The sequence below is a fragment of the Penicillium malachiteum genome (genome assembly GCF_028827825.1).
Source record: "Penicillium malachiteum strain IBT 17515 chromosome Unknown utg000001l:1.0-8184562.0:1.0-8186909.0, whole genome shotgun sequence".
NCBI classification, from domain to species: domain Eukaryota; kingdom Fungi; phylum Ascomycota; class Eurotiomycetes; order Eurotiales; family Aspergillaceae; genus Penicillium; species Penicillium malachiteum.
The window spans coordinates 125,851-153,472 of NW_026643094.1; the positions used below are offsets into that span (position 1 = coordinate 125,851).

Consider the following 27,622-nt stretch of genomic DNA (forward strand, 5'->3'; position numbering starts at 1 on the left):
TCGGGCTCCTTCTGGTCCCTGGTCTTGGACATCTCTATAGCTCTAGAGAGGAGGGGGCTTGTATTTCTCTTCCCTTGTTTCGTTCTTCTTGATCTCACATATATCGGGCCTGAAATATGGTCAATATCCCCTTGAGCGTTTGTCTGGTTCATCTATAGTTGCAGAAAATCTCGGTAACAAATGAATGCAAATAAGATTATGTCTAGTTTTATCAGTAACATTTGAATCATCATAGTCATCATAAATCAATAATCATAAGTAGGCTCCAAAGGTTTCATCAAGCCAGATTCAATCCCGCTCTCAGTCAAATCACAGTTCGCCGTTCATGGTCTCGTTTCCTCGAGTCCACAGGTGTGAATAGCAATCCGTGGCTTGAAAAGTTCCCCAATATTACCATCTCTTCGTGGAGTGTCAGATGCAAATAGCATTCTTTTGCTCGGAGGTGGCTTCGACCGCACAGAATATAACATGCGGTAGTGCACCCTCTCTAAAGCTTCTTTTGCCAGCATTCGTTTGAGATGGGATGCACCGGCATCTTCAATCGCACTAAAGACTCCCTTGATCTGAGCGGCGATCTTGTCAATCGCCGCATTGTAGTCTTTCTCTGCACTGTGGTCTTTCTTCGCATTGTGGTCTTTCTCCGAGTCTTTCTTCGTATGAAAATTCAGGTCATAAATAGTACTGTTGATTACTATGTCTAGTAGCGTAGACACAGCGATCAACTGGCCATAATCATGGCCGGACTTTTTGTATGATTTCACTTTGAGACGCTTATCGCTGATCAAGAAGAGCGTCAGGCGTTTCAAATTCAAAACCTCCTCCACTGGTTCTGTCAATGGGCCGGGTTTCTGAAGTAGAAATGCCATGGCGAGACGGTATCGTAGCAAGGCGGTCCGTTTAGAGGTTGGCAGGATGTGCTGTAGTATCTGGCTTTGAAATTGCACATCCTGGATGCTCTCGTAAACGGTTTTGCAAATTCGATGCATCTAAGTCCTCAAGTTAGTGATCGCCAAAAATACATCGGATTGATTCCTGACCATCATCCCCTCCGAGTCATCATCACTGCCTGGCACAACTTCTAGGAGAGCAGTGAGACAACTCTGCAGCTCCGAGCGAACCATACCATCGGCCGTCAACGAAGTGTCCAAGGCCATGCGCAACAATATTTGGATTGCATGTTCCAAAGAATCTTCCGAAAACCTGCATATTTGTCAGCTGCAGATTTAAGCATAATATGCGAGTTAGAAACGATACAATTGAATGGCATCCCGAAGCAACTCGAAAATTGATAGCATAATTGCTCGGTCCTTCAATGCCGATTTCCGGTAGTTTTCTATAAGCAATCTGTGAGTATATATCCGCGAAAAGAAACGACTTCAATGACTTACGATCGTGAGGATCTTTGTCAACTGGTTGGGAGAAATCCAATGCACGGGGTTTCGCGCCCAAGCAGAGGAAAAGGTCGTCAATGTCATTGGGTTTAATGAGAGATCTGAATTGCCCGGCTGGGCATTGCTTTTTGGTTTCTCGAATTCAGTTATCAACATGGAAAATTTTGGGGTGACTTGGACCAACCGTAACCACACGACAATATGCTTGTCTCAATTCTGCCTTCGGCTCATAGGGTACTATACATCAGTGTCAATCAACAGAACCAAAACCGTAATATGAAGCTTTTTGTACCATGACAGAACAGCCATCGAATCAACTCATCTGGTAGAAGGTTCCGCGAGGCGGCAAATTCCAATATGCCAGACTTAAGCATCCGCTCTCGTGACGGGGTATCTTTTTTATACAATTAGCTTAGTTGATGGGGGTATATTTAATAGTATAGTGAGACAAACCGCGCAGGGCTGCTAGACTTGACCCTGGGTGGAATAAATCACGGGGAAACTCAAACGCAGCCGGTATAATTTGCGCCTGGTTCAAAAACCGCCAAGTCATGTCCTCGTCCAGGGCTTCAGTTCTCCGAACGGCTTCAATGACACGCTGCGCACCCATGCCACCATCATCATCATCCTTGTCTTCCAAAGCGGAAGTCAAGATTTTTTCATGGAGTCCAGCTTTCTCCTGTGTGTTATTACGCTGCGTATTAAAACCAGCCTTCGCCTGGGCCACCTTTCTTTCCGTCTCAACATCGTTGCGCGCATCTTGTAACAGAGAATCAATTGTATTGTTGTATTTTCCCGGAACAGGAAGAGTAGGCCGTAACACAGGAATGACAACTGTAGGACGGCTAACAGTTGACTTGGGCATCAAGGACAAGAGCGGGTCTTCATCCAATGAGTCGTCGGATTCTTCTCCATCAGAACTAATGACCACCTCTTGGCCTCCTCTGGTCACCCGAAGAGACCCTTGGAAGCTGTCATTCAACGAGGGTTGTGAGGCCTCGGCCGCACATGGCAAGTGTTGGGAACTTTTCGCTGGTGTAGGCGTCGGGGTTTGATCCTCCGCTAACTGTGTCGGCGATTCGTCCGATTGTATCAGTGATTCTTCTGATTGTATCGGTGATTCCTCATGTTGAGTATTCGGTCCAGCCGTTGAGTTCTCGTCCTCCGCAAATTGTATCGGCGATTCCTCATGCTGAGGATCTGGTGTATCGGCAGGTGGTGTTTTGGTGGTATATTCGTCGGTAAGATCGATAATCGAACTCGATTTCGACGAGTCTGTGAGCCATGTCGGCGATGACGGTTCGCTTTTACGGACGTGTCTTCGCTCGGGGCTGCTGAGACTTGCGAATGAAGGTCTATTGAAGATACTTCTTCGAGGCTGCATCTTGGTTATGTTCGAAACCGATAGAGAAATCACTCTCTTAAAGAATTGTGAGCTGAAGAGTTGATCCCCGCGTCGCGCAAGACCGGCGCGAAGTCACATGATATCATGATACCGAATTAGGCAATTTCTTTGTTCTTTTTTTGGTTAATGTTCAAAATGTTCAAGGTTGAGAGTAAGTATTTTTTATTTAAAGCTAATAGTAATTTAGATTATTCAAGCATAAGTTGTTTGCCCGCTTAATGAAATATTACTAGTACTAGTAGTAGTAGGAGTGATCTGTTGGATTCGTCAAGGTGACTCTACTGCTATATATTATTTCCAAAGTTCCACTGCAAGACTCAAGTTAACCTCAGCTACTATTACTACTAGTACATCCAAAACCTCGAAGTGCGTCCACGGGTACAACTCCAGGGCTTCAAATGTTGAACTTCAACATTTGATGTTATTACCATCTTATTCTCCTTTGAATATTCCGTACTCCGAACACTCAGCACTTGAGCCATCTCAGGGGCGCCGATCCGATGTATAGATTTTGCCGAATCTGCTGTCGGGAACGATGGCACTGACTCCAGGCTCCACCAGATGCCCACAATACTTGCAGTTCGCGGTCGATCTCGCTGACGACGCCCTGTCATGCTTTGATTGGGCTCTGCGTGGCTCGTCCTCCTGTAATTTCGCTCGCAAGCTTAGCCCCGCCTATGGAGTCGAGACTTCTGGTATGGGTACTGAGTACAGTGCAAATATGCAAATATTGAATGCGGTGCATCTGTGAAGATGTTTATTCTTGACAGCGCTTATGCAGCAAGCAATTCTTCCGAAGGCAACTCGAGCGGGAATTTTCCACTGGGCCACTAAGAAGCCCAGGTGAAAGATATAAGCGAGGAGGTCATTGGCAATTTACTTGGTGATCATGGCCAAGGGTGTGGCGCCGCCCAGGAGAACCACAGGTCACATAGTGCGCTCAATCCCCAAACGACTCCATTATGGACCGTGAGCTTCCGGCCTTGCAAGAAAAAAAAGGGGGGCGGCTCCATTGTTTTGAAAAAAAAAAATCATCCATAATTCGTACTCTGCACAGTCATGGTGGAACAAGTTTGTGGATTTTTTTTTATTTAGTATCTCGGGAGCCTACACTAACGAATCTATGTCCAAGTCTAGAGTACGATCATTATGCGCGTCGTATGCCCAGGTGTACAATCGACATTTGAACATTTTGAATTGGATTTCCAAGGTGATATGCACAGATTACTCAGGGCTGTGTACTTCGAAGTGGAGCAGATTATGTTGGACGTGCCGCCCTCATACATTCAGGTGTCAGGTTCAGTTTCAGGTTCAATGCTACGACGCCATCATCCTAAGCTATATGAATTATGCAAATGTTCAAGTTGTTCCGTACTCCGAGTTCTCGGTACAAGGAGAAGAAAAGAAAAATCTTAACGGGTAAAACGGAACAGTTGATGAATTCTCTCGGGTGGCTTCGGTCCGCTCAAGTAACCACCGTGGCCAAAATTGAAGTAATCTGGCCTTTGAATATTAATGTAAGCAGATTATTGAAATCGAATCAATAATACTAGTACGAGGTGGAAAAATGACGGCACGTTCATCGTGATGGGGCTAGAGGGGCCAAAGTGATGATAACCAATGATAGAATGGAGTTAGGCCTGGGGGTGTCCCTGAAAGCTTGGAGACATGCAGAATTCTCCATATGTACTCCGTATATACGCTACTAAATACTACTAAACACTACTAAATAGTGCGATGAGCGCATAAAATTCGCCCCGGCCCCCTCGGAGCCCATAAATAACAAAAGTAATGCAACGGCCTCCAATGGGCCTTAAGTGGGCTGTGCTTTTTAACCTTGATTGAATATTTCTGTGTTTTGAAATTACATACTGATCTTAATTTGTTCTTTTTCATCATAGAATTATCTACCAAATTTCAACTTCATTGCCACCGTCAAAATCTGAGATATTGAACCAAATAATCAGCTTGAGCTCGGAACACGGATATGTATACGAAATAATACAATACGGATTACTCAGATCGGGAGTGTCGGAGAGTCGGGGACTCGGAGAGCCGGAGCCGTACTACGGTAACTATAGCTTCAATTTGAACTACATAGTGATGCTATAGAATATTAATAAATACAAATAGCATGATGCATGATTAGAGAAGAAGTACAGGATAGCTGAGACAATATAAAACGTCAATGTTTTATATAATCCATGTTTCAAATTGTATCTTTTCCATCTATAGATTCATATCAGGCATCAAGGCATCAAGTCCCTTGCCCAGACTTATGCCAAGACCACGCTTACCAATGGTTATTATACAGTAATTGGTAATTATACCGTAATTATTCCAGACTCATCGTAAAGTAACGCGAGTCCCCATGGGACTTTCACTCCATCATCTCCCTTTCTTCCTACGATCTTGCATCCTTTTTTTTTTTCGTGGGAGATCTCCCCTCTGTCTCGTCCATATCTTGCATGGCCCCTCGTGGGTGAATTCCCTTCCTCCGCCTTCTTCCCTCTTTTTCTTAGTTTCCAATCGATCTTCCACCAGATCCAAATATACCACTTTATCCCTTACCCGTCGAGACCAGTCCCGCCCGATCCCGCCGTTCAATCCGCGCATCGGTCATTATCCTGCGCCAAAACCTACCATTCAATTCCACCCCTAAATGCTATTCATAGTATTCGTTCCGTGATTGTCTATTTTCTCCCTTGGTGGCGCGAGCTTGAACTCCCCAAAGCGACGCCACGTACGCCGTTGGAATCCCCGGCAAAAGGCATCGGATTCATTCTTCCTTTACCATTCCAAGGATCCCACTTAAGTTGTATGCCCTGCCAGGGCGCATCTGTGGCCTAGATGGCTTCCGTACATTTCCCGGGAGAGGAGAACATCGAGGCTGCGAGTAATATTCAAGAGGTCCCCAGCAACATCTCCAAACCGACCCAACGACAGAGATGGGCCACTACGCGACATGCCGGCACCGGTGGTGTACGGAAACGTGTCTCGATCATGGACCGTTTTCACAAGCGCCATGAGCTGAGAGATGAAAAGCGCAGATCCCATCAGAGCACTGCTACCGAGAACTCAACAAACAATGCCTCACCGAATGGCGAAGTGTCCGGCGAGAACCGAACGATCTACTTCAACATCCCGATCCCCGAGTCTGAACGTGACGAAGAAGGTCACTTGAACTTCGCCTATCCTCGAAACAAGATCCGAACCGCCAAGTATACCGCTTTGACGTTTGTTCCCAAGAATATTTGGTTGCAATTCCACAACATTGCCAACATTTATTTCTTGTTCGTTATTATTCTCAATGTAAGCATCCTTCCTACAATGTCTATTTAATATGGGGAAATGATCCCAGAACATCCAATCTCACCCATGTGAGAATGTCTGATGGAAGCTGACCTATAAAAAAAATAATATAGTTCTTTTCCATCTTCGGTGCCAACAACCCCGGATTGAACGCTGTTCCCCTGATTGTGATTATCGTTGTGACGGCCATCAAGGATGCAATTGAGGATTGGGGCCGAACCGTGTCGGATAACCAAGTCAATAACTCCCCGGTATACCGTCTGATCGAATGGAACAATGTGAACTCCACCGAAGATAACATTTCAACATGGCGTCGTTTCAAAAAGGCCTGCACACGGGGAATCATCAAATCTTACCAATCAATGATCGGGCTATTTAAGAAAACGGAGGAGCCAGAAGATGCCGAGGGCGGACAACGACGTGACTCGTTTATGACCACGGCCACTCAACGGGCTTCCGTTTACTCTCACCGCGACTCCCTGGCTGCCGATGTTGCCATTCCGATGACAGATGTTCCCTCACCTCAGCCGGAAGCTCGCGAGGATTGGCCAACATCACCTAACGCTGACAACAAATTCCTTTCACCTGATAGTGCCCTTCGTGACAGCCATGCTGCCCCGTCTTCAGACCGAAAGAATGGAAGTGTGTTGGACCACTCCAAGCAAACTCCTGGCAAGGCCCGTTTCAAGAGAGACTACTGGAAAAATATTCAAGTCGGTGACTTTGTTCGATTGTACAACGAAGACCCTATCCCCGCCGATATTGTTATTTTGTCTACCTCGGACCCCGATGGAGCTTGCTATGTTGAAACCAAAGGTCTGGATGGCGAGACAAACTTGAAGGTCCGTCAAGCATTGCACTGTGGTCGCCAAGTCCGACATGCCCGAGATTGCGAAAAAGCCGAATTCACCATCGAAAGTGAGCCGCCTCACCCAAACCTTTATTCCTACAATGGTGCCATCCGGTGGGATCAGCGAGACCCCAACTACCCGGAAGCGCCTCGTAAGGAAATGGTGGAGCCGGTGAGCATCAACAATATGCTCCTGCGTGGATGCTCTCTGCGGAGTACCGAATGGATTCTCGGTGTTGTCGTTTTCACCGGTGGAGAAAGCAAAATCATGCTGAACTCAGGTGCCACTCCTGCTAAGCGTGCTCGCCTGGCCAGAGCTTTGAACTGGAACGTCATTTACAATTTCATTATCCTGTTTTTGATGTGTCTTGTTGCTGGTATCGTCAATGGTCTGGCGTGGGGTTCCAATGATGAATCTTTGAACTTCTTCGACTATAGCTCCTACGGAGGCACACCTCCTGTGACCGGTATTGTCACCTTCTGGACAGCCGTGATTCTCTTCCAGAATTTGGTTCCCATTTCCCTTTACATTTCGCTCGAAATTGTGCGAACGATTCAGGCGGTCTTCATCCACAGTGATGTGTACATGTACTACGAGAAACTGGGGCTCTACTGTGTGCCCAAGTCTTGGAATATCTCTGATGATGTGGGCCAAGTGGAGTATATCTTCTCCGATAAGACTGGAACCTTGACACAAAACGTCATGGAATTCAAGAAAGCCACAATCAACGGTCGCTCCTACGGTGAAGCCTACACGGAGGCCCAGATTGGCATGAGGCGACGTGAAGGTGCCAATGCTGACGAGGAGGCCGCACAAGCTCGCGCACAGATTGCGCTTGATGGTCAGAAAATGCTTGCGGAGCTCCGTCGCCTCCATGACAACCCGTACCTGCGTGACGAAAATTTGACTTTCATTGCGCCCAACTTCGTTACCGACTTCGAGGGCCAATCTGGTGCAGCGCAGAAGGCTGCCGTCGAGCACTTTATGCTCTCATTAGCTGTTTGTCACACCGTCATCACTGAACACACTCCCGGCGATCCTCCTCAGATTGAGTTCAAGGCTCAGTCTCCTGACGAGGCCGCCCTTGTCAGCACTGCTCGAGACTGTGGTTTCACAGTACTCGGTCGTTCCGGTGACGATTTACTTCTGAACATCATGGGTGAAGAGCGTACCTATACTGTCTTGAACACTCTGGAATTCAACTCGTCCCGTAAGCGAATGAGTGCTATTATTCGCATGCCCGATGGTACGATTCGTCTTTTCTGTAAGGGAGCTGACAGTGTCATCTATTCTCGACTCGCTCGTGGCAAACAACAAGACCTTCGACGCCAGACAGCTGAGCATCTGGAAGAGTATGCAAAGGAAGGTTTACGTACTTTGTGTGTTGCTGATCGACTTCTGAGCGAGGAAGAGTACCAGGCCTGGAACAAGGAGCATGATATCGCAGCCGCCGCCATCGTCGACCGTGAGGACAAACTGGAAAAGGTCTCAAGCGAGATTGAGCAAGAACTGATGCTTATTGGTGGAACTGCCATCGAGGATCGACTCCAGGATGGTGTCCCAGACACCATTCAACTCCTCGCTGACGCTGGTATCAAGCTGTGGGTCCTCACTGGTGATAAGGTGGAGACCGCTATTAACATCGGCTTCTCATGCAACCTTTTGAACAACGACATGGAACTCATTGTACTCAACATCGGCGAACATCAGATGGAGCAAGGTCACCAGGAGCTCGACAAGCACCTGCAGAGCTTCGGCATGACTGGCTCAGACGAGGAGCTGGTTGCCGCGCGCGCGGATCACAGCCCACCGGAGCCTACTCATGCCGTGATAGTTGATGGTGAGACTCTCAAATTGATGCTTTCCGATGAACTGAAGCAGAAATTCCTCTTGCTTTGCAAACAATGCAAGGCTGTTCTTTGCTGCCGTGTCAGTCCTTCTCAGAAAGCTGCTGTCGTCAACATGGTTCGTCACGGTCTCGACATCATGGCCCTGTCCATTGGTGACGGTGCCAACGATGTCGCAATGATTCAAGAAGCCGATGTCGGTGTAGGTATCGCTGGTGAAGAAGGCCGACAGGCTGTCATGTCCTCCGATTATGCCATTGGTCAATTCCGATACCTTCAACGTCTGCTCCTTGTTCACGGAAGATGGTCCTACCGTCGCCTGGGAGAGTGCACAGCCAACTTCTTTTACAAGAACTTGGTATGGACGTTTGCACTTTTCTGGTACTGCATCTACAACCAGTTTGATTGCTCTTATCTTTTCGACTACACCTACATCGTTTTGGTCAACCTGGCGTTTACTTCTCTTCCGGTCATTTTCATGGGTATCTTCGACCAAGATGTTGATGACAGGGTCTCCCTGGCTGTGCCCCAGCTCTACATGCGAGGTATTGAGCGAAAGGAGTGGTCCCAACTCAAGTTCTGGTAAGTTTCCCCCCAATATTACTACTCATATTACAGTTGCACAAATAGATTCTAACTAGACTACAGGTTGTACATGGCTGACGGTCTTTACCAATCGGTGATTTGTTTCTTCATGCCGTACATGCTTTACCAAGCCGCGAACTTCGCAACTGCAGATGGTCGCGACGTCAGCGATCGAGAGCGTATGGGTATCCTTGTCGCAACCTGTGCCGTTCTTTCCAGTAACACCTACATCATGATGAATACCTACCGATGGGATTGGTTCACATGCTTGATCAACGCGATCAGCTCATTGTTGATCTTTTTCTGGACTGGTATCTATTCATCATTTACTTCCTCCGATCAGTTCTACAAGTCAGCCGCTGAGGTGTACGGTGCTCTGAGCTTCTGGGTTGTTTTACTTATGACAATCATGATCGCTCTGCTCCCTCGCTTCGCACACAACGCCATTCAGAAGGTGTTCTTCCCTCTGGATGTGGATATCATCCGTGAACAAGTTACCATGGGAAAATTTAAGTACCTGGAACAGTTTGAAGACTATGTGCCCCCAAAAGCAGCAGAACCAGTTCCCACCGCCACGAGTACCGATTCAGCGGCATCATCGGATCTGGCCAAGCCGATTCAACCCATGATGAAGCAGGATCCAGGTATCCCGGATGATGAGCGACCCTTCTACCCACCGACAGTCGGAGTTACTCATCACCCGAATGGTCACAATCCTCGCAGTCAGAACGGAAGCAATGGCACCAACTACACTGCCAGTCTCGATCAGTACCCGCATCCTCAGTCAGTGGACTATGTACGACGGTCCCATGACCGAACTCGACATTCGTTTGAACGGGCACGGCAAAGCTTTGAGCAGAGCAATGACTTCACCTCTGCTGCTATGCTGCAACGTGTGGAATCGAGTCATACTGAAGTTGCTCAAGATCCCTTCAAAACCCCTGATGAGCTTCCTGCACATAGTAATCTAATTTAAAAAAGGTGCTGTGAACTTTGTATAGACTTTTGTTTTTTACTGATGACCTACTTTTAATGATCACTGTTCTATCAGCTTGCTTTGTTCTTCCCTTTTTCATATGGCTCTTGACTACCCCCTAACTCTTCATCAATCACTTTTTTATAGGCTTAGTTCCTGCTTGATCCATCATTATGTACTACATATTTTGTCCGTACTTTTTTTTTCCTAACTTCACCTCGGTTTCTCCCATTCTCCTTTTGTTTTCTCCTTTTCCTTCCTGTTATCACCTCTGCACAGTCACATGTATTGTCACATACCTGCGACTCTTTCTCATAGATACCAACTCATCTATTGGATTACATTATCTCTCTACTATATGGCTTCGCTTCAAGTTTTAGAATGATCAATTTAATTAGACGCAATCTTGGTATCTTAATGTTTCGTTCGACAACTGCTCAAGTGCTTTTGTAAACTAATGTACTAGTAGCATAGTAAACATTCAAAGCATAGACTAGCAACAACTCAGATCATACTGCACATGGCAAATCAAAGGCTATGTACATGATGTTAGTAGTATTGCGTTTGAACATTTGAATAGCAACTTTTGAAGTAAACATGATGGACCTGAAGCCCATGTTCTCGCAAGGACTTGCTAGTAACTAAACTTCAGATTCCAAAATTCAAGGCCTTAGCAGTAGGACGAAGCACATAGAACTCTACGCAAAACAGAACGTGAAATTGAGATATCATATTGTTTTTTGCGTAAGTTTAAGTAAGTGACAATGAAGATCGCTAGGCTGAATCCCGGAAATCAGAGCGGGATAATGGTAATCGTTGAACTCTTATGGTCGACGCGGCTGTTGCTGCTGTCTTGGTCTTGGTCGAATGAAGGGATCAGCCTCCTTCTTCTTACGGACCATTGGGCGTGGTTTGGGAGGACCGGCATCATTGGTCTAAAAAAAATTGTCAGGGATGATCTGATGATCCAAGTTTCAAGATTAAATTGAATGGAACTTACCGTCACCGCCTTGGGTCCCGTTGGGGCTCCCTGTGGGGTTTGTGTTGTATTAGAATATGCGGGACCATCTCGAGACGGTTTGATGAGACCCTGGGACTTGTCAGTATTGAAACGAAGGATGATTTTGTTGGTTAACCGTACAGGAGGTGGAGGAGGTCCTCTAGGGTCTTTAGTCGGATTCTTTGGTGGATTCTCTTTATTCTCGGTTCGAGGGCGTGTTGCCTTCGGGGCTTCTGGCGCCGAAGTGTCTGTACGCTTGCGCTTGGCTCCAGAATTTCCATCAGACGTAGGTTGCTCGGTGGTGGTGGCTTGAACTTTCGGAACCTTGCGGTCGTGCTGCCCCATTTGAGTCATTCGGCGACGATCCGAATTCTGCTGTTGCATCGCCTTGAACCTGGCTTCTTCCTCTTTGATACGATTCTTCTCATGCTTCGAGATGGATCTAGGATTCTGGCACTTGAAGAAAGTATGACCAAACTGGCCGCACTCGCTACAGCGATCAGCTGTGCAATGCAATTTGCTGTGGCCACTTCGTCCACATCGGAAGCATGTTCCACGAGCAGCGTCCTTGGCTCCATCATTGTCACAACTGTGTGTGAAATGTTGAGCGCTGCCACAGATACCGCACATCTTGGATTCATCCAAGCCCGTTGCGCCACCAGATGGTCCATCAGGCGGGGGGATGGGAGGTGTACCCCGCTGCGAGGCAGAGACCGATACAGATCGAGAATCAAGACCGATAGAAGCTGAGGATGGGCGAGGGATAGAGGGAGCAGCCGATGAGACAGATTCGGCAGGAGTAGCGGGGGCTTCAGATGCAATAGGTTCAGGGTCGAGCTCGATGATTCTTTCTTCTTCTTTGATCCCGGTGAATTGGGGCGATTCAAGGATTCGGAGAATGTTTCCTGACGTGTAAACATTCCGAGCACGCGCATCCTGAATCAACTTGTTCCAAAATTGACCTTGTTCAAGAGACTGGGAGTTACCCAAGACCCACAAGGAGGTTTTGGCACGAGTCAAACCGACGTTCATACGACGGATATCGGCCAAGAAACCAATACCCTTAGGCGAGGAACGAACACAAGAGAAGATGATGACTTCGCTCTCACGACCCTGGAACGCATCGGTAGTATTAAATTCAACCTTTTTCAGGATATCTTCGCCGTAGCGCGAAGCGAATTTGAGTTTCATTTCTCTGAGTTGACCCTTGTAAGGTGTGATGATACCTATCTTGCCCGTGAAATCGTAGTTCGTGACATCTTTGGTCAGTCTTTCATACAGCTGCATGGCGACAGAAAGCTCAGCGTAGTTGATGAGAGAGTGACCTTTAGCTGCACTCGAATGCATGCCTTGGACATCGAAAAATCGGTATGGGGTAAGCAGTTCACTGTGATGCCAGGGACGTGCGTTGAGTTCCGCCATGTTGGGACCATCCTCAAGTTTACCATCGTAAAAGGTAAGACTTGGGAAGCGACTGATGTCTGGATGCATACGGTATTGAACATCCAAGAGGTGCACGTCTTTGGAATGGTTCTTCTGCATACGAACGAAAAGACTTTGCTCGTACTGGAATTTGGAGGCCATCTTGGAGAGAACTGTAGGCGGCAGCTGTTTCGGATCACCGACAAGTACACATTTCGCGCAACCATACTTGAGAGGGATCAAAGCACTTAGCTCAATACACTGAGCGGCTTCATCAATAATGACGGTTTCAAACTCAACGCTCATAGACTGGAAGATCTCGTGGCCAGATCCACTGAGAGTAGTGCATATGACGTGAGCTTGGTCAATGATCTCTTGTTGAACGCGTCGTTTGTGAAGGTCGGCGTTACGGGCCTGTGTATGTGTTTGATCACGACCCTTGTCAATATCTGCACTAAGCTTAGCTCGCTGCTTCTTGAGAAGTTCGAAGAGGCGCTCAAGCTCTTCCGGTGCTGGAAGACCCTTGGCTCGGCATTCATCGAGACGTGACCGGGCATCCTTGAAATTGATGTCGGCATTCTTGTGCTCTTCATACAGCTTCTTCATGTCGACCTTGGTGCCAGTGGGAGGATCCTGGTTTAGTCTCGCAGCAACCAAATGATCGAGGCTGACATCGAGAACGTTGGAATTCATAGCCTCGCCTCTTCCGAGACGAACAACAGAGATATGCTCCTCGCGACCATGGATGGTTTTAACTCCCGACTTCAAACGCATAACAAGTTCGTCCACGGCTGCGTTACTGGGAGCACAAACAAGAATCTTACGCGCCGCTGGAGGGCGCGCAGCACTGTAGCCCGTGCCAATTGAGACTCCGGCTTTTTCGAGGACATTGCTGAGGAGACTGCCCACGAGGGCAGTGATGGTCTTGGTTTTACCGGATCCAGGGGGACCCTGGATGAGAGTGAAGCCATCGTTGTCAATGGCAGACTTGATGGCTTTGCTTTGAGCAAGGTTGATTGAGTAGTTGTTCATGATGGGTTGCATCGTCGACTCTGCATAGGTGAGAATGGGAGACGGTTTGGCCAGAACAATCTCCTCGCATAGATCATAGTATTGCAAGGCACTCAAAGCTCCAAATTCGCGCTCCACGGGAATTAAAGATGTGACTTTAGCTCCCCAGAGTGTCATGCCTGTTGCTACAGTATTGGCAAATCTGTTGGATGGACTTGCTGGGTTCACACGGTAGGTAACTTCATTTTTGCCACCTTTACGGTTAACATTTTGCGCACGGGCAAGGACGTGTCCTGCCTTCTCATCCGCAGTGGGATTGGAAGAGACTGAAAACAAAAGGAGGTCGCCTTCACCGATGGTGAAATCCTTATTGGGTACACCGACGGGCTGGGTGCTGAATTCGACCCAGGAATCAATATTTAAACGGGACATAACTTTCACTTCGAACGGACGGGGTGGGCCTTCCTCCTTGGCCTGCTGAAATCCTTGCCAGGCTTCGAGGATCAACAGGGGCTGGAACGTGGCCTGGTAGTCATCGGGGGACCGGAATGTGTTAGAGACCAGGGTGTAATCGGTACGACCTGTGTTAGGAGGTTGGTCGCCAGCATCGAAATAATCCCAGCCTAGGATACTGTGATGCAAAGACGAAAGATCCGGGGCCAAGCGGGCACGCATATCCTTGGCAGAACGATGGCGTCGAACCTTTTTCACGGGCATCTGCTGTAGGGATTGTTTCTTGCTTCGTTCATACGCAGCGACGGCTTCGGGCTTCTTCTTTGCGCCGAATAATTCTTTATCAAGTTCATCTTCACTCGAAGAATCTGTGTCAGAACCGCTCGAAACCATCATACTATCCACAGGAATTGCATGGTCTTTACCCTTAATACCAATACCTTTTAGGCCTGAGCCTTGCTCCGCAGTTTGTCCACCAACGCCATGAGAAGGCAAATGACCCTTGAGACGCGCCAATTCGGCTTGATCACGTCGCTTTTTGGCCTCTTTTTCACGCTCGCGTTTCTCACGGAAGGATAGAACATGCTTCGCATCATTGGGAGTGGCACGGGCTGAGGGTGGTGGTACGCCACGCTTCAAGGGACCGAGGGCCGCGTGTGGAGCGGAAGCCACCATCGCGGACGAGGAGGAGGATACACGTTTTGTTTTTGCTTGAGCTAATGCTTGAGCAGCACGACGATCTTTGTTCAATTCAACAGAACGAGAAAGTTCAAGAAGAGTAGAATCAGGAATGTCATCAAAATCGTCATCACTTGGAGGATGAGAGGTTGGGCTTGAGACATCAGACCGTTTAGCAAACGCAGTAATAGAAGATTGTTTTTTCAGTGAAGCAGTGGACGCAGTGACAACAGGCCTCTTGTAGTATGCTTCAAGGGAGCGAACCAATTCAGCTTTGTCACGCGGCGTGAGGATTGTTTTGATGGTTCCATTCACTGCGACGCCCTCCACCACATTCACTGCATCTTGCTTCACTTGAACATCCAACCCTCCCAACCTCCTTAGAACTTTCGACACCAGACCAACTAAAGTTGTGGCCAAATACTCGTCTTTAAGTCTAAGCCATTTCACCATAGTACTCATAGTATCCGTAGGAGACTTAAGAAATGCCCGTGAAGATGACTTCTCGGCAAATTCGGTCTCCCCGACTGCTCCCAAAAACACACCATATTGATCGAAGAGATAATCTGCGAACTGAATAGTATCTCGGCAGAATTCTAGCATAGTAGACTTATCAATTCCTCGAATATGCCACGCTTCAGTCTCATTGAATATGGTCGTCAAGGCGGACCACAGAAATTCCCATAGCCTAAGCAGTGAGAGGACCTCTCGACGATCAACATGAGTGCGTGTTCGAAGAATACCGGTCTGGCTATTACAAAGAATCTCTACGAGGTCGGTACCAGTATGAAGCATACGTGGAGCAGGTGCAAATGTCTTCATGTTGGAGATTCGGCGGAATGACCAACTGAGGCCGTACATCGTCGGCAGGAAGAATTTTTGAAGGAGATGAGAGATAGCATCTTGACGAGCTGACTGACCGCTGAAATTCTTGATCAGGTCAACAGAGGCTTGGTAGGTGTTGAGGTCCGCAGCAAAGAGCGTGGAAATCAATGCGCTCGCGGTGTCTTGGTACTGGAACAAATCGTTCAAATGTTCCGGGGGGAAATCAGCCAGTCGTTCAATGATCTGACATGAAAGACGGGTCAGGTGGCTGTAGATGTTGTTGAAGTGAGTCTTCTCCTGATTATCTTCACCTCTGCTAGGGAACTTTTCCAGTCCCACAAGGGGGAGAATTCCCAGAAGAGCAGACTTCGACAGCGCAACATTATCGGGACGGAGATGTTCAATCACCGCATCCCAGATGGGTGCAGAGTATGTGGAAACTCCATGTGAAAGAGTTCCCTGGTTGAGGATGACCTCGTAGTCACTCTTCAATGACTGACATTCAAGAGCCAGCGTATTGCGAACAACATCCATGCACAGCGAAGAAATGTCCTTCTGCAAATCATCGGCGATCTCGAATTTCGGGGGCGTGAGAATGATACGAATGGTATCCTCCAAGATCCCCATGGTCTCCTTAAGAACGACTCGTGCAACTGAACCACGAGAAGCTTCATCATCTGTGAAGAATCGTAGAGTTTGCAAGAGGCTTTGTAGTCCGAAGCGGAAACAATGATACCGAGCCAAGTTGGGGAGTTCTGGATTCTGGAACCGCTTCAACAAGGGCAAAGCCAAGGCTCTACAGGCCGATGGTTGATGAGCACCTTTCAGCGACGTCAAGAATGGACTGATCCACGAGAGGATTTCTTTGAGTACGGACTTTTCCCAAGGCTCACCCTGTTGAACTGACATCAAGAAGGCACTGAACTGAGGGTTATGGAAGATGTGTTCAATCAAGGCCTGAGGCGAAATTGTCTGCATCGCATCCCAGAAATCCACGGGCGCTTTCTCCAAAAAGATCTGCAGGGTGGTCAGAAGAAAACGTAACCCAGGAGTTGGAAAGGCCAAGTGATCAACACACAGCCGGCATGGATCGATCTCCAGGGCACGGAGTTGATATGTGATCTGTTCTTTCTTCAACTTCTTCAAGATCAACTGCATGCCACGCCATAGCCGTTGAATCACCGCCAGCTGTGGAGGTTGTTGAGAGGCAGCCCGTAAAGCGCTGAGAAGCCCATCCCGCACGGCCCATTCAAATTCCAAGGTATTCGGTGGCCGATCGTAACGAGTCCATGATGAGATAGCCCAGAAGCTTCGTGATGAAGTCGAATCGAAGAGAAAGTGAGTGACCGCGGGGACATAGTCAGAAATCTTCAGGGTCCGTTTCGACTGGATGAGCTTGAATGGTACGTCGAAGTGCTCTTGAAGAAGGCTGTCATTACGAAGTATAGCCTCACAGCTCAAGGTTTCGAAAATCGAAAGCAACGCCGGGCGGTCCAAAATATCCAGTGCAATCTTGTCCGGTGGGACTGCCTGGAGTTGGGCGGTTGCAGTTGCCAAATTTCGTGTGATTCGTTTAATATCCCATTCGTCGACTTGCTGGAAAAAGGCGTCGATATCCTCCTCTTGATAATTTTCTTCTTTTAAGAGCTCCATGAGCCAGACCTTGCCAGTGTAATACTCTTTGATACAGAGCTCACAGTTCTCCAGCGACTGATCCAGGCGGCTCAAAACCCAGTTTTGTAATTGTTGCTCTTCCGTCCCATCCGCATTATAGGCCAGGATTCGCAAGGAGGAGAGGAATTTCTGTTTTCTGGATGTGGCCTCAGAGACCATATCCTCCACCTTCCTTCCATCTTTGATCTGGGTCAAATCTTCATACCGATCGAAGTCTGTTCCGCCCTGTCGTGGGCATAAGAGGTGGATGCCTTCCGGAAGAGCCTTAAGCTCTCTACCATCACCTGTTAGTTCCAAAATCAGTAGAATGTCTAGAGTATCTGACTTACCCAATGGCATCCACTAACTCCATGGCTACACCTTTTGGAGTTGATGGGCGTTTGATTTGGCACCTCACGCCTTTCACCAGATGAGGGAAACCTTTTGAATGAAGCTGTATGATTGGAAGAGAGTCCAAGGCGGTGAGATAAGTCGCGACGCGTCGTGTGTGAAGAGGTCACGTGTTCAATTTCACCCTATGAGGCTTAGCGTGAATGGAGTTAGTTGACAAATGTTGCAGTTGAGTTGGTTCGTTAACACTGGCAATTGAAAAAGAAGGAGAAGTGTAGGAAGGAGGATTGGAAAGTAGAGGGTGATGTACAAGTTAAACTTGATTCTGCGAAAGAGATGGGTGGGTGGAAGAAGAAGAGTAACTCTCACTTGACGGTTTACATTTATAGTGATAATATGCCTGGGTGCCTGCTTGTATATACAAGGGGCAGTCACAACATTTGAATATTTCAGTATATACACTGGCACTTGCCTAATTTCCAAGGTCAACTGGTTGAATATTCAATATGTAGCCTAAAGTCAACCTGCTGGCCACCTGGCAGCTTGAATACTCAAGTGCTATACTAGTAGATAGTGTTATTACCTACCTAGTAGATACCCATGGACACCAGTTGACTGCCAATGTGGCACTATATGTAAGATATTATACCACTACCTACTACCTAGACGTCGTACCTACTTGAGTAGGTACACAGGTGGATGCATGTGTCATATACTCAAGTGCTAATTTAGTATAAACCCAACAGTTCCAAGGTTAAATTCTTGAACTTGAATTTTCAAGTTTATAAGCAGAAACCTTGACCACCTAGTTGACTGCTCAGGTAGTATCACTTCAACCTTGAAAGTTGGAAGTTCAAACATCCCGCTATCTGAGGTTGCAGCCTCGTACTTTATGAGTAATGTTGATAAGCACTGGCACAATTTTATAAAATAGTATGATATCAGCCCCTCAGCCCCTCAATTAACACGGCAATTCGGGACGAAGGAAAGAAGAAAAAAAAAGCCACCTCCAGATAGATCCAAACCAAGATTCGTGTTCGGATGCGTGGATGCGTGGATGTGTGGATTTGACAGCAGAGTGGACCTCGGGAGTTCTACTAGGATTGACACATCGTTTTTGTGTCTTGCAGGAAATGAACTTGCCCCTCATTCTATATGATGATTGCTTTAATCAGACTTTATGTCATCCCAATGTCTCAGGCTATCATGTTTGTTTTTTGAATCCTTATTGTAGTGGCGTTGCTGAAATGCCAGTGGTTGCTTTTGATTATTATACTAGCACATGGGCTGCATGTCCACTTTTCTTACCGAAAACCCATACTAGTAATTATGTACCATTGTGCAAAGAAAAAAAACGGTACAAACGTTCGTGCAGCTCGGGAAGATAAAAACCCATAAATAAAGGGGAGTTGTTTTAGATCGCTATGAAGTAGGTGGATCAGAAAAGGAAAAAAAGGCTGCAAGGGTGATAGATCTGAAGTAAACGGGAGTACTCCCGTATCTAGGTAATGGTAAATTCGTGTGTGTAATTATACCTAATGACGATCCAAGGACCCGGTTCTTTCTCCCCCTCCAAAACTCTCTTTGAGTCTTGAGTCAAGGATCCGCTCCGATTGAACTGGTTCCATGAAAAGAAAACTCACTGAAATGAGCCCGGTTGGGTATTCAATCTTGCGATCCACTGTCTCTACCCGTCCCGGGGATCCCTGGACATGATCTGCGGATGGCGAACACCCGCTCCGGCAAAGATGGAAAGCTGCCAGTGATAGCTCACATCTCGATGGGGGTTATACTTTTTTCACTCTCAATGGTAGAGAAAGAGAAGGGACTCGGCCCAAAATACCGGGTCATTCGCCCCTTGCTTGTGCATATCTGGTGAGGCACAACTTGATGAGAGGGGGGAGGGCCAGATGGAAATCTCAAGTACCCAACCTGTTCAAGTTCAAAGCGCGTGGCCATGCGATTATGGTAGCACAACAATGGGAAACAGAGGGATTATGGGATTATGCGGTGTCGTTATTCGATTGCAGATCCAATCAGAATCCACTTCTTGGTGACAGGACTAGGCGAAGTCGGAATAGTTTGCCAATCTCACTACCTGCTGTGTCATATTGTTGTGCGGAGTCGTTCGATCCACCCATATGGCCGCCTCTGGTTGCACCAGATACATCATGCGAAAGGTGGATATCATGGTTCCCCTTTCGAGGGATACTTGACACGCCTGCTTTCTTGTACTAATGATTTTAGCTTCGGCTGGATGTGCCCTTTGCACAGGCTATCTGCTTTCCGAGAGCGGGTCCGAACTAGTCCTGCATCATGATCGCCGATTCCAGGATTAGGAATACATACATACTGGGGCCCCCTCTCTCCTCAAGGGGAGGAGACAGCTCACCTTTTCAAAAGCCTGTGATTTAAGAACCCCCCCGGCTCGTCCCATCCGGTTGCCTCGTCTCAGCTGGCTTTCTTTCCAGTACTCTTCGTTCGTTTCGACCAATTTCAGTCACCCTGATCCCCTTCCCATCATCAATTGTATATACAGAGGGTCCATGGGTGACTTTTGTACATACAATCTGTCGTTCTCCATTATTCTCGCCTAAATATCTTCCACCGGCCACTGCGGTCATTTCAAGTTGTTCAAATAACGCCGCCAGTTACTTGGTGTCGTGAATGCTATAGGTGAGCTTCCATCTTCCTTAAGATGAGGACAACTGGCAGAACATAGATCTCCAGGACTAATACTAGACAAGGCTCTGCCCCCTTTTTATAGCTTGTTTCTCAATACACCATCCCTCATGAGCCTCGCAGCCGGTCAGATTGCGAAGCCGATCAGTTGATGCCCGCATGCATCATTGGGACATAGCACCGAGTCCTATCGTTCCCACTTATCGGCGCGATCCTCCAGGCAAACGCAGATATACAAGCATGCCATCTTCTAGTATTACCAGCTCTCCAGATTCTGCTCGCACCCGTGGAAGTGGTCCACGACCCCAGGCTCGGTCAGCTGGGATGGCAGAGAGACCATCCCGAAACGAGAGCTTGTCAGACCTTGTTCGCTTCTTTCAAACCCAAAACATGCCCCTGCCAGCGGCTTCATCCGAATCACCAAAAATTGGTTCCCCAGACTCCACAACAGCATTGCCAACCGTTGTGTCCCCAGAGCCTAAGGAACCGATGAACGATTTGGCTATCATCCCCTTGAAGGAGCAATCTAAGCCTTTACATCGACGCCTCCTGCAGTTCACACAACGTCAGAAAAAGGAGTCATCCTTACCTCGTTCGAAGTCTGACGAAAATAAGAAGCAGATAGAGGCACTACAGCGAGAAGGATATCTGCTGTCTTCCGCGAAACCCAAGAGTGGTCTTGACCGACCGAAGAACAGCATGGACCGATCGAAGACCAGCTTCGATTGGCCAAAGAATAGTTTGGAGCGAAAATTCTCGAAATCCAAGAAGCAGGATGTCGAAGCAATTGGTCGGCCATGGCTGAGCAGGAGCGATAGCAATCGCAGCTCAAATGATCCAAAGCGTCGCTTGGCGTCACTGGACTTGGACGACTTTGGTTCCATGCTCGATGTTGCAGTTTCACTATCCGAATTCGATGATACATCGCCACCTCCTTATCAGCCCTCAACTCCCAATGCACTCGTCTCTCGCGGCTCTCCGATCCCTTCATCGCTTTCCACGTCTGCATTGTCCATGCCGCGACCATCATCGGAGGCTTGTTCACGAGACAATGATAGATCAATGTCATCGTCGGCTTCTGTCGCTGGTACTCAAGCAAGTGGACTCAAAGATGATGAGCTCTCACGGCCTTCAAGCTCGATCAAATCGAGCACAAGAATCGTCGATCAAGACAGTCAAGCTTCTTCTCGGCCATCAAGTATTCCATCCATCAGTGCGACAACCACAACAGAGCAGTCTCTTGGAAGTGAACCGGATACAGCCCAAACTGCTCAACAACCCAAAGCACCAAGCCACTCACCTCCCAACCCACCTGGGAACACTCCCTCGCCACCCTCCTTGAAACTTTTTCCAGATGTGGCACCTCCTCGTATCTCCAGTAAGAATGCTTGGAGACTGTCAGGCACACCCCGATATCAAACCACCACCAAGACTGCTCCACCAGCGAAGTCTGATGTCAGTGCAGAGTCGCCGAAGCCCAGAGCATCTTTGGAGATGCGACGGCCGCAGACCGAGACAGCCTCGCTTGCTTCCACGAAGAATGAAGAGGAGCCAACATGTTCAGGTGCTATGGGCATTGCAATTAGCACCGACTCGCCTTCCACTGAGGTCAAAAGGCCACAAACTGTCCCAGAGCCTGTTCAAGGACAAAGAAAGTCGCGTCCGCCTTCGCTGGCTATGGGTACCTTGAAGGCATTTCCTCTGCCAGCACCAACCAGACCATTGCCATCTATCCCCAAACCCAACACCCTTGCTCCTCCTGTAGACTCGAGAATACCTTCTACAGTACGAGCAATCCGGTCTGCATCCAAAATCTGCGATATCCAGAATTCGCAGCCATCCCCCATTGCTGAGGAACCACCTCGCGATCCTGATACACGTCCTGCTACAGTACTTGGTCAAACCAGCATCGGTCGGTCGTCAGACGATGACGACGAAAAATCGTCGCCTCAAACAACGCTAGAACGACCCAAGTCAGCTTCGCCAGAACAGTGCACACCAAGACGACGTTCCTCAAGCATTGGTGTATCTCGAATCCAGGAGTTTCCCGAGAGCCCAGACCGCAGCGACGATCAAGTTGCCAATGGCCAACCCTTGGCCGACTCTCCCGTGCTAGGGAAGTTACCCGAGAAGCCCCATGGGAAGCGAGCGACGCGCAAGGGACTACACATCAACCCCCGCGCTGATCGCAAACATCTTCCCTTCGGTCTTCCATCTCCTCCTCCCACTGCATCTCTTCCCGCAGAGCCAACTTTACAGCAATCCACAGAGCGCATGGTCCATCGCAATTACACAGCACCTATCAGCAGTAGCGCCAACCACTCGAAGAACATGGACATGAGTTATGGTCCTCATAGTCATCGAGCCTCGATGATCTCCCGCAGCAACAGCTCTCGAAGCAGTCTGCGCCATGAGAGTATCCCCGAGTCATCATTTGAGCATTCTTCTGCTAAAGCTGAATCTCCACTTGCTTCCTCCGATGACGAAGCATTTGGTCCCAGTGGAGGGAAACAAAGGCCACTTCTCATCGACGAAAATCAGACACAGAAGCCACGAGCCCAAACAGTGCGGCGTGGCTATGAAACTGCGGATGGGCGCAGTCGCCCCGGCCGACTACGCTATCCAGGCCCAATTAGACCCTCGACGCCGCAAGGCCGAAAGAATAATGGTGCCGACAAGTCTTTATCTCCACAGTCCGCCTATTCTCAGTCTACCATGCGCTCGCGTGACTCTCACAGTAGTCACCGCGTGCCAACTTCCAGCCAGACCGCGAATCAGATCCTTGAGGATCGAATCGCTAAGCTTGAACACCAAAACCAGGTTCTTCAGGCAGCTCTCATGGCAGCTCTGAATGCGGGTATCAAGCCCAACATTGATCTCCATGAATCTGCCGCTCCTCTTAATTTCAATGCCGCAGGAGCCAGCAACTCCTACCAAGGACGATTCGCACCGCGACCAGACAGTTGGATGAGTTCTTCTCGAGGTAGTGAACTCAGCGGGTTCGACACACCGGGATCCGTTCGTGATGCTCGAGCAAATACTCGTCAACTGGAAAACATGTTTGAGGATGGTGAAGCCGGCTGGCTATCTGACAAGTCAAGTATCGGCGGAGTCCACTCTATGAGTCGACACCGCTGATACAGTTCGAAATCTTTCGTTCAAAACTTTTTGTCCCGTTCGCTTTCCCCATTTTTCCTTTCTCAATTTTTGATTTCATCTTTATTTCTCTCTTCCATCTATGATGCTTTGATTTGACTTCTCCCTGTCACTACGACCCGATATGATCTCTGTTGCAAGATTTGGAGCCTTGATGATTGGCTTTATTATTGATTTATACTCATTGCGAAAACGCACTCACTCATGTCATCCTGATTACATTTACATTCGAAGATACCACTTTTTGCTTCATCTTGCTTCAGATCGAATTTTGGAACCTCATTGAGGATTTACCTATATACCATTTTTATACCATTTTTATCTCATTCGCACGAATACTTCTTTTCAGCTATTTCAACAATGCTATTTGAGCCTATTAATCTTATCTTCCAATCATCCTCATAGTATTTATAAAGATCTTCATCGAAAATCCGAGTCCATCATAGCAGATAAAATATAATTTCTTTTGTATAGTTAGCGCATCTACCTAGTGAAGAGGGGAACCGTTAGGCAGTGTATTCTAGATACACGGGTCGATCCAGCTAGCATGAATGGATAACACCAACCAACATGTACGGTGTGGCCGGACTACCCCGTAGGGGTGGGATGAGAGATGTGTAGGAGTGTGTATTCTAGACTATAACGACGGGCATTCTTGTACGTACAAAGACGGGACTGAAAACATGACAAAACAGAGATGTAACCAAACGGTAATTCTTAGCACGGTACGTGTAGTAGGGGACAGGGTACCCCACTACACTAGGTAAGCCCTGTGATATGCTTAGTCATTTATTTTGGGCGCAGCTCGGAGCTATTTCACGATAACAACACTCCAAAGATCTAAGAGTTAACCCTTGAAAGCCTACTCAAATTTATAAATTGTGTCCTTGTTGAGTACAGATAGCAGGGCAATTTTGATAACTCCGACCGAGCCATGAGATCCACTGTGTTCTAATCCATCCCCACTGTCTTCATCTCCTTTTCATCTCTCTCATTCCTTCCCCGCAGAAATCAAGATGGCCAACCCACCAGTAAGCCCTTATCGTCCTAAGACCTTGAATTTATGGAACGGACAAGACTAACCGAGATTCAACAGCGATCACAACAGGTGCCACAACATGTCACCGCACTGCTCTCCCATTTGACTTCCCGACCGGGCGTACAATCCACCCTGATTCTCTCCCGCAAAGACGGCTCCATCATTCAAAGTACCGGTCAACTTGCCATCCAGGAGGGTAGTCAATCTCGCCCTGCTCCTATCACTGTCCCTCCCACCGAACCCGTCGCATCATCTCAACCCTCCGACTCCACTCCTCCTTCTCCCGGTGCACCGGCTCCATCTACATACCAACCTTCGCAGACAGAGGCACTCGCCGCTCACATCTTTGCCTTTGTTTCAAGCGCCTCTGCGCTGGGCGTTTCCCTCTCGCGACCTGTATCTCAGACTCAGCAATCAAGCGAGAATCATACATCGACCACTACAGGTCTGGACGGGGAATACGGATCTTATGGCACAAACGGAACCAGTACACCACGGGAGGAGGACCGAGACGGCGACAGTCTTAGTCGGGAAGAGGACGAAGAGGTGAAACTGCTGCGGATGCGTACTCGGAAACACGAGATTGTCGTTGTGCCGGATCGCAAGTATCTGCTCTGTGTTGTGCACGATGCCTCGCATGCGAGCAGTGGTCCTGGCACTGGGGTTGGTCGGTCTCGGTAATTTAGAACTCGATCGTTTGATGAACATTTCGGTGTTTAGTGACTGTCGCTGGTTTGGAGATTCTCTGTGATTATTCATTTATTTCTTTATGATTGTATATGGGCTTGGCTTTGGATTTTACATATACCCGATCGAAGCAAGATTTGCATTCATGCATTTATTTCATATACTGTAGTTTCAATGTTTTCTCTACTCCGATAATATAAGTGGGTTGACGTCTTGAATGGAGAACTTACATGGGATATCATCAACCTTCCAAGGTTGGAATGTTGGTTCAATAGTACTACCACCTGGCAGGTATATCCAGACATACTTAGTAACCTCATGTTTGACTGTAGATGTATGGTATCAGGCCACCATGATCTTATTGCAGTACAGAACTCGCTACAATTAATCCAAGGTAATACTAGTACAACCTTGGAAACAAGTGGTCTTCAAGTCGGAGCAAATCCGTTTATCTACCACGTAACTCCACCAGCGTGCTACCCCTCTTCCGACAGTCGTATCTCCAATCCTCATTTCAATCTCAAGTTTCATTTCTATACGCAAACCAACGTTACGCTAGTCCAATTATCATACACCATGGCAAGCGAAACCTTTGATGTGAAGACTGCCCGGGGTTACTTCCCGGCTTTGCAGCAGAAGCAGATCTATATGGACAATGCTGGTAAATGGATCTCAAACTGAGAGCCCTGGAGGTGAGATAAGACCGATTTGAAAGATTTACATATGATTTTTCTCTAGCAGGAAGTCAAGTACTTGGTACAGTAGCCGAGTCGTAAGTATTTTGATATAGATCACAACAACATGGTATGTACTGACACTCTCCAGCATTCAATCTTACTTGCTGAACTCGAACGTTCAACTTGGAGCTACATATCCAGTCTCTCGAGTTTCTACCACTGCTCAGGAAGATGGATACAAGGCTGCGGCAATTTTCATCAATGCGCAACCAGAAGAGGTAACATTTGAATGAAACCAACAGAGCTTAGAGATATCAAAGATCCAGACCAATATGCTAATACCAGGCTAGATCAGTATCGGAGTATCGACCACTCAGCTTCTTCACAACCTCTCAAGCGCCCTGAAGTTCCAAGCTGGCGATGAGCTAATTTTATCCAAGCTCAACCATGAGGCCAATACAGCTCCCTGGGTGCGATTTGCAGCTCGCCTCGGACTAACTTAGTGGAGTTCATCGGATCCCAAGAACCCCATCTGCGATATCAGCGAGTTAAAGAGCCTGCTTTCGGACAAGACTAGATTGGCAACTTGTCCTCATGCTTCGAATATCACGGGCACTATCAGTCCAGTCCGTGAGATTGCCGATGCAGTACACGCTTATCCTCGAGTTCGTGAAGACGCTAATCTACTCTGTTCCTTTCGATATGCTGATATGAATCTAAATAGGCACTTCTCTGTGTAGATGGGGTTGCTCTCGCACCGCATCGACAATTTGATGTGAAAGCCCTCGGAGTGGATTTCTACGTGAGTTATACTCTACCAAAAGAGGCTCATCTCCCCACTAACGCAGAGCCTCATAATGAATTAGGCATTCTCCTGGTACAAGGTGTACGGACCCCACCTCGCACAATTATACGCCTCATCCCTCATCCACGATGAAATTGAGACTCTAGGCCACTTTTTCAAGGCAACGGACACCTTGGACCTGAAGTTGAATCTTGCCTCGGCAAACTACGAACTGACACAAAGTATCCCTCGCGTCGTTGAATTTTTCGGGCGGGATGCTAGCGCGACGTGGGCGGCGATGAGTGCTCACGAGGAACGACTTCAACAGATCCTCCTTGCGTATTTAGCGGGGGATGAGCGAATCACGATCATTGGGGAACCCAGTTCGGCGCAGAGGCTCCGTGTGCCGGTGATCAGTTTTCTTGTCCGGGGAATGGGTAGCCAGCAAGTAGTGGAGGCGGTGGAGGCGCGATCCTCGTATGGATTCCGAAGTGGGCACATGTACAGCCATCGGTTGCTGAAGGAGGTATGTGGGGTGAAGGATGTGGATGATGGGGTCGTGCGAGTAAGCTTGTTGCATTATAATACGGGTGAGTTGATTTCTACCTAGAGTTTATGTGATGCTTCTTGCCAAGGTAGAGGCTAACTAGGCAACAGAGGCAGAAGTTGAAGGACTGGTGAAGGTGTTACAGGAAGTTCTTGCTTAGTGTGTTCCAAGTTCCAAGTTCCAAGGTGGGAGGTTATGAGTCAAAGAGGTCATGTGCCCGGTGTGCTCAGGTGCCAGGTGGTGTGCTCTCCAGGCCCCGGGGGCTATTTATCTACTCCATACTATTATCT

The 27,622-nt window shown here is 47.9% G+C and overlaps 7 protein-coding genes across 7 annotated transcripts; 5 read left to right on the forward strand and 2 right to left on the reverse strand.

Annotated features, from left to right (window-relative positions):
• Positions 1–323: 323 nt before the first annotated feature.
• On the reverse strand, positions 324–2,775 carry N7483_000051 (uncharacterized protein; the record flags this gene model as incomplete). Its single annotated transcript, XM_057083489.1, has 7 exons — positions 324–986; positions 1,038–1,200; positions 1,255–1,333; positions 1,389–1,515; positions 1,576–1,628; positions 1,684–1,785; positions 1,845–2,775. The coding sequence occupies 7 exons, from the start codon at positions 2,773–2,775 to the stop codon at positions 324–326; spliced, it is 2,118 nt and encodes a 705-aa protein (XP_056949638.1).
• Positions 2,776–3,331: 556 nt separating this feature from the next.
• Positions 3,332–3,547, forward strand: N7483_000052 (uncharacterized protein; the record flags this gene model as incomplete). Its single annotated transcript, XM_057083490.1, has 1 exon — positions 3,332–3,547. One exon carries the CDS (start codon positions 3,332–3,334, stop codon positions 3,545–3,547), a length of 216 nt encoding a protein of 71 aa, XP_056949639.1.
• A 2,099-nt stretch (positions 3,548–5,646) lies between these two features.
• Positions 5,647–10,367, forward strand: N7483_000053 (uncharacterized protein; the record flags this gene model as incomplete). The annotated part of the gene is made up of 3 exons (XM_057083491.1): positions 5,647–6,108; positions 6,222–9,388; positions 9,455–10,367. 3 exons carry the CDS (start codon positions 5,647–5,649, stop codon positions 10,365–10,367), a joined length of 4,542 nt encoding a protein of 1,513 aa, XP_056949640.1.
• An 824-nt stretch (positions 10,368–11,191) lies between these two features.
• On the reverse strand, positions 11,192–17,782 carry N7483_000054 (putative tRNA-splicing endonuclease; the record flags this gene model as incomplete). Its single annotated transcript, XM_057083492.1, has 3 exons — positions 11,192–11,302; positions 11,368–17,704; positions 17,760–17,782. 3 exons carry the CDS (start codon positions 17,780–17,782, stop codon positions 11,192–11,194), a joined length of 6,471 nt encoding a protein of 2,156 aa, XP_056949641.1.
• Positions 17,783–20,682: 2,900 nt separating this feature from the next.
• Positions 20,683–23,580, forward strand: N7483_000055 (uncharacterized protein; the record flags this gene model as incomplete). Its single annotated transcript, XM_057083493.1, has 1 exon — positions 20,683–23,580. The coding sequence occupies one exon, from the start codon at positions 20,683–20,685 to the stop codon at positions 23,578–23,580; it is 2,898 nt and encodes a 965-aa protein (XP_056949642.1).
• A 1,034-nt stretch (positions 23,581–24,614) lies between these two features.
• On the forward strand, positions 24,615–25,318 carry N7483_000056 (uncharacterized protein; the record flags this gene model as incomplete). The annotated part of the gene is made up of 2 exons (XM_057083494.1): positions 24,615–24,629; positions 24,695–25,318. The coding sequence occupies 2 exons, from the start codon at positions 24,615–24,617 to the stop codon at positions 25,316–25,318; spliced, it is 639 nt and encodes a 212-aa protein (XP_056949643.1).
• A 582-nt stretch (positions 25,319–25,900) lies between these two features.
• Positions 25,901–27,492, forward strand: N7483_000057 (putative aminotransferase; the record flags this gene model as incomplete). The annotated part of the gene is made up of 8 exons (XM_057083495.1): positions 25,901–25,985; positions 26,063–26,096; positions 26,150–26,279; positions 26,352–26,471; positions 26,505–26,666; positions 26,726–26,803; positions 26,868–27,375; positions 27,443–27,492. 8 exons carry the CDS (start codon positions 25,901–25,903, stop codon positions 27,490–27,492), a joined length of 1,167 nt encoding a protein of 388 aa, XP_056949644.1.
• Positions 27,493–27,622: the final 130 nt, after the last annotated feature.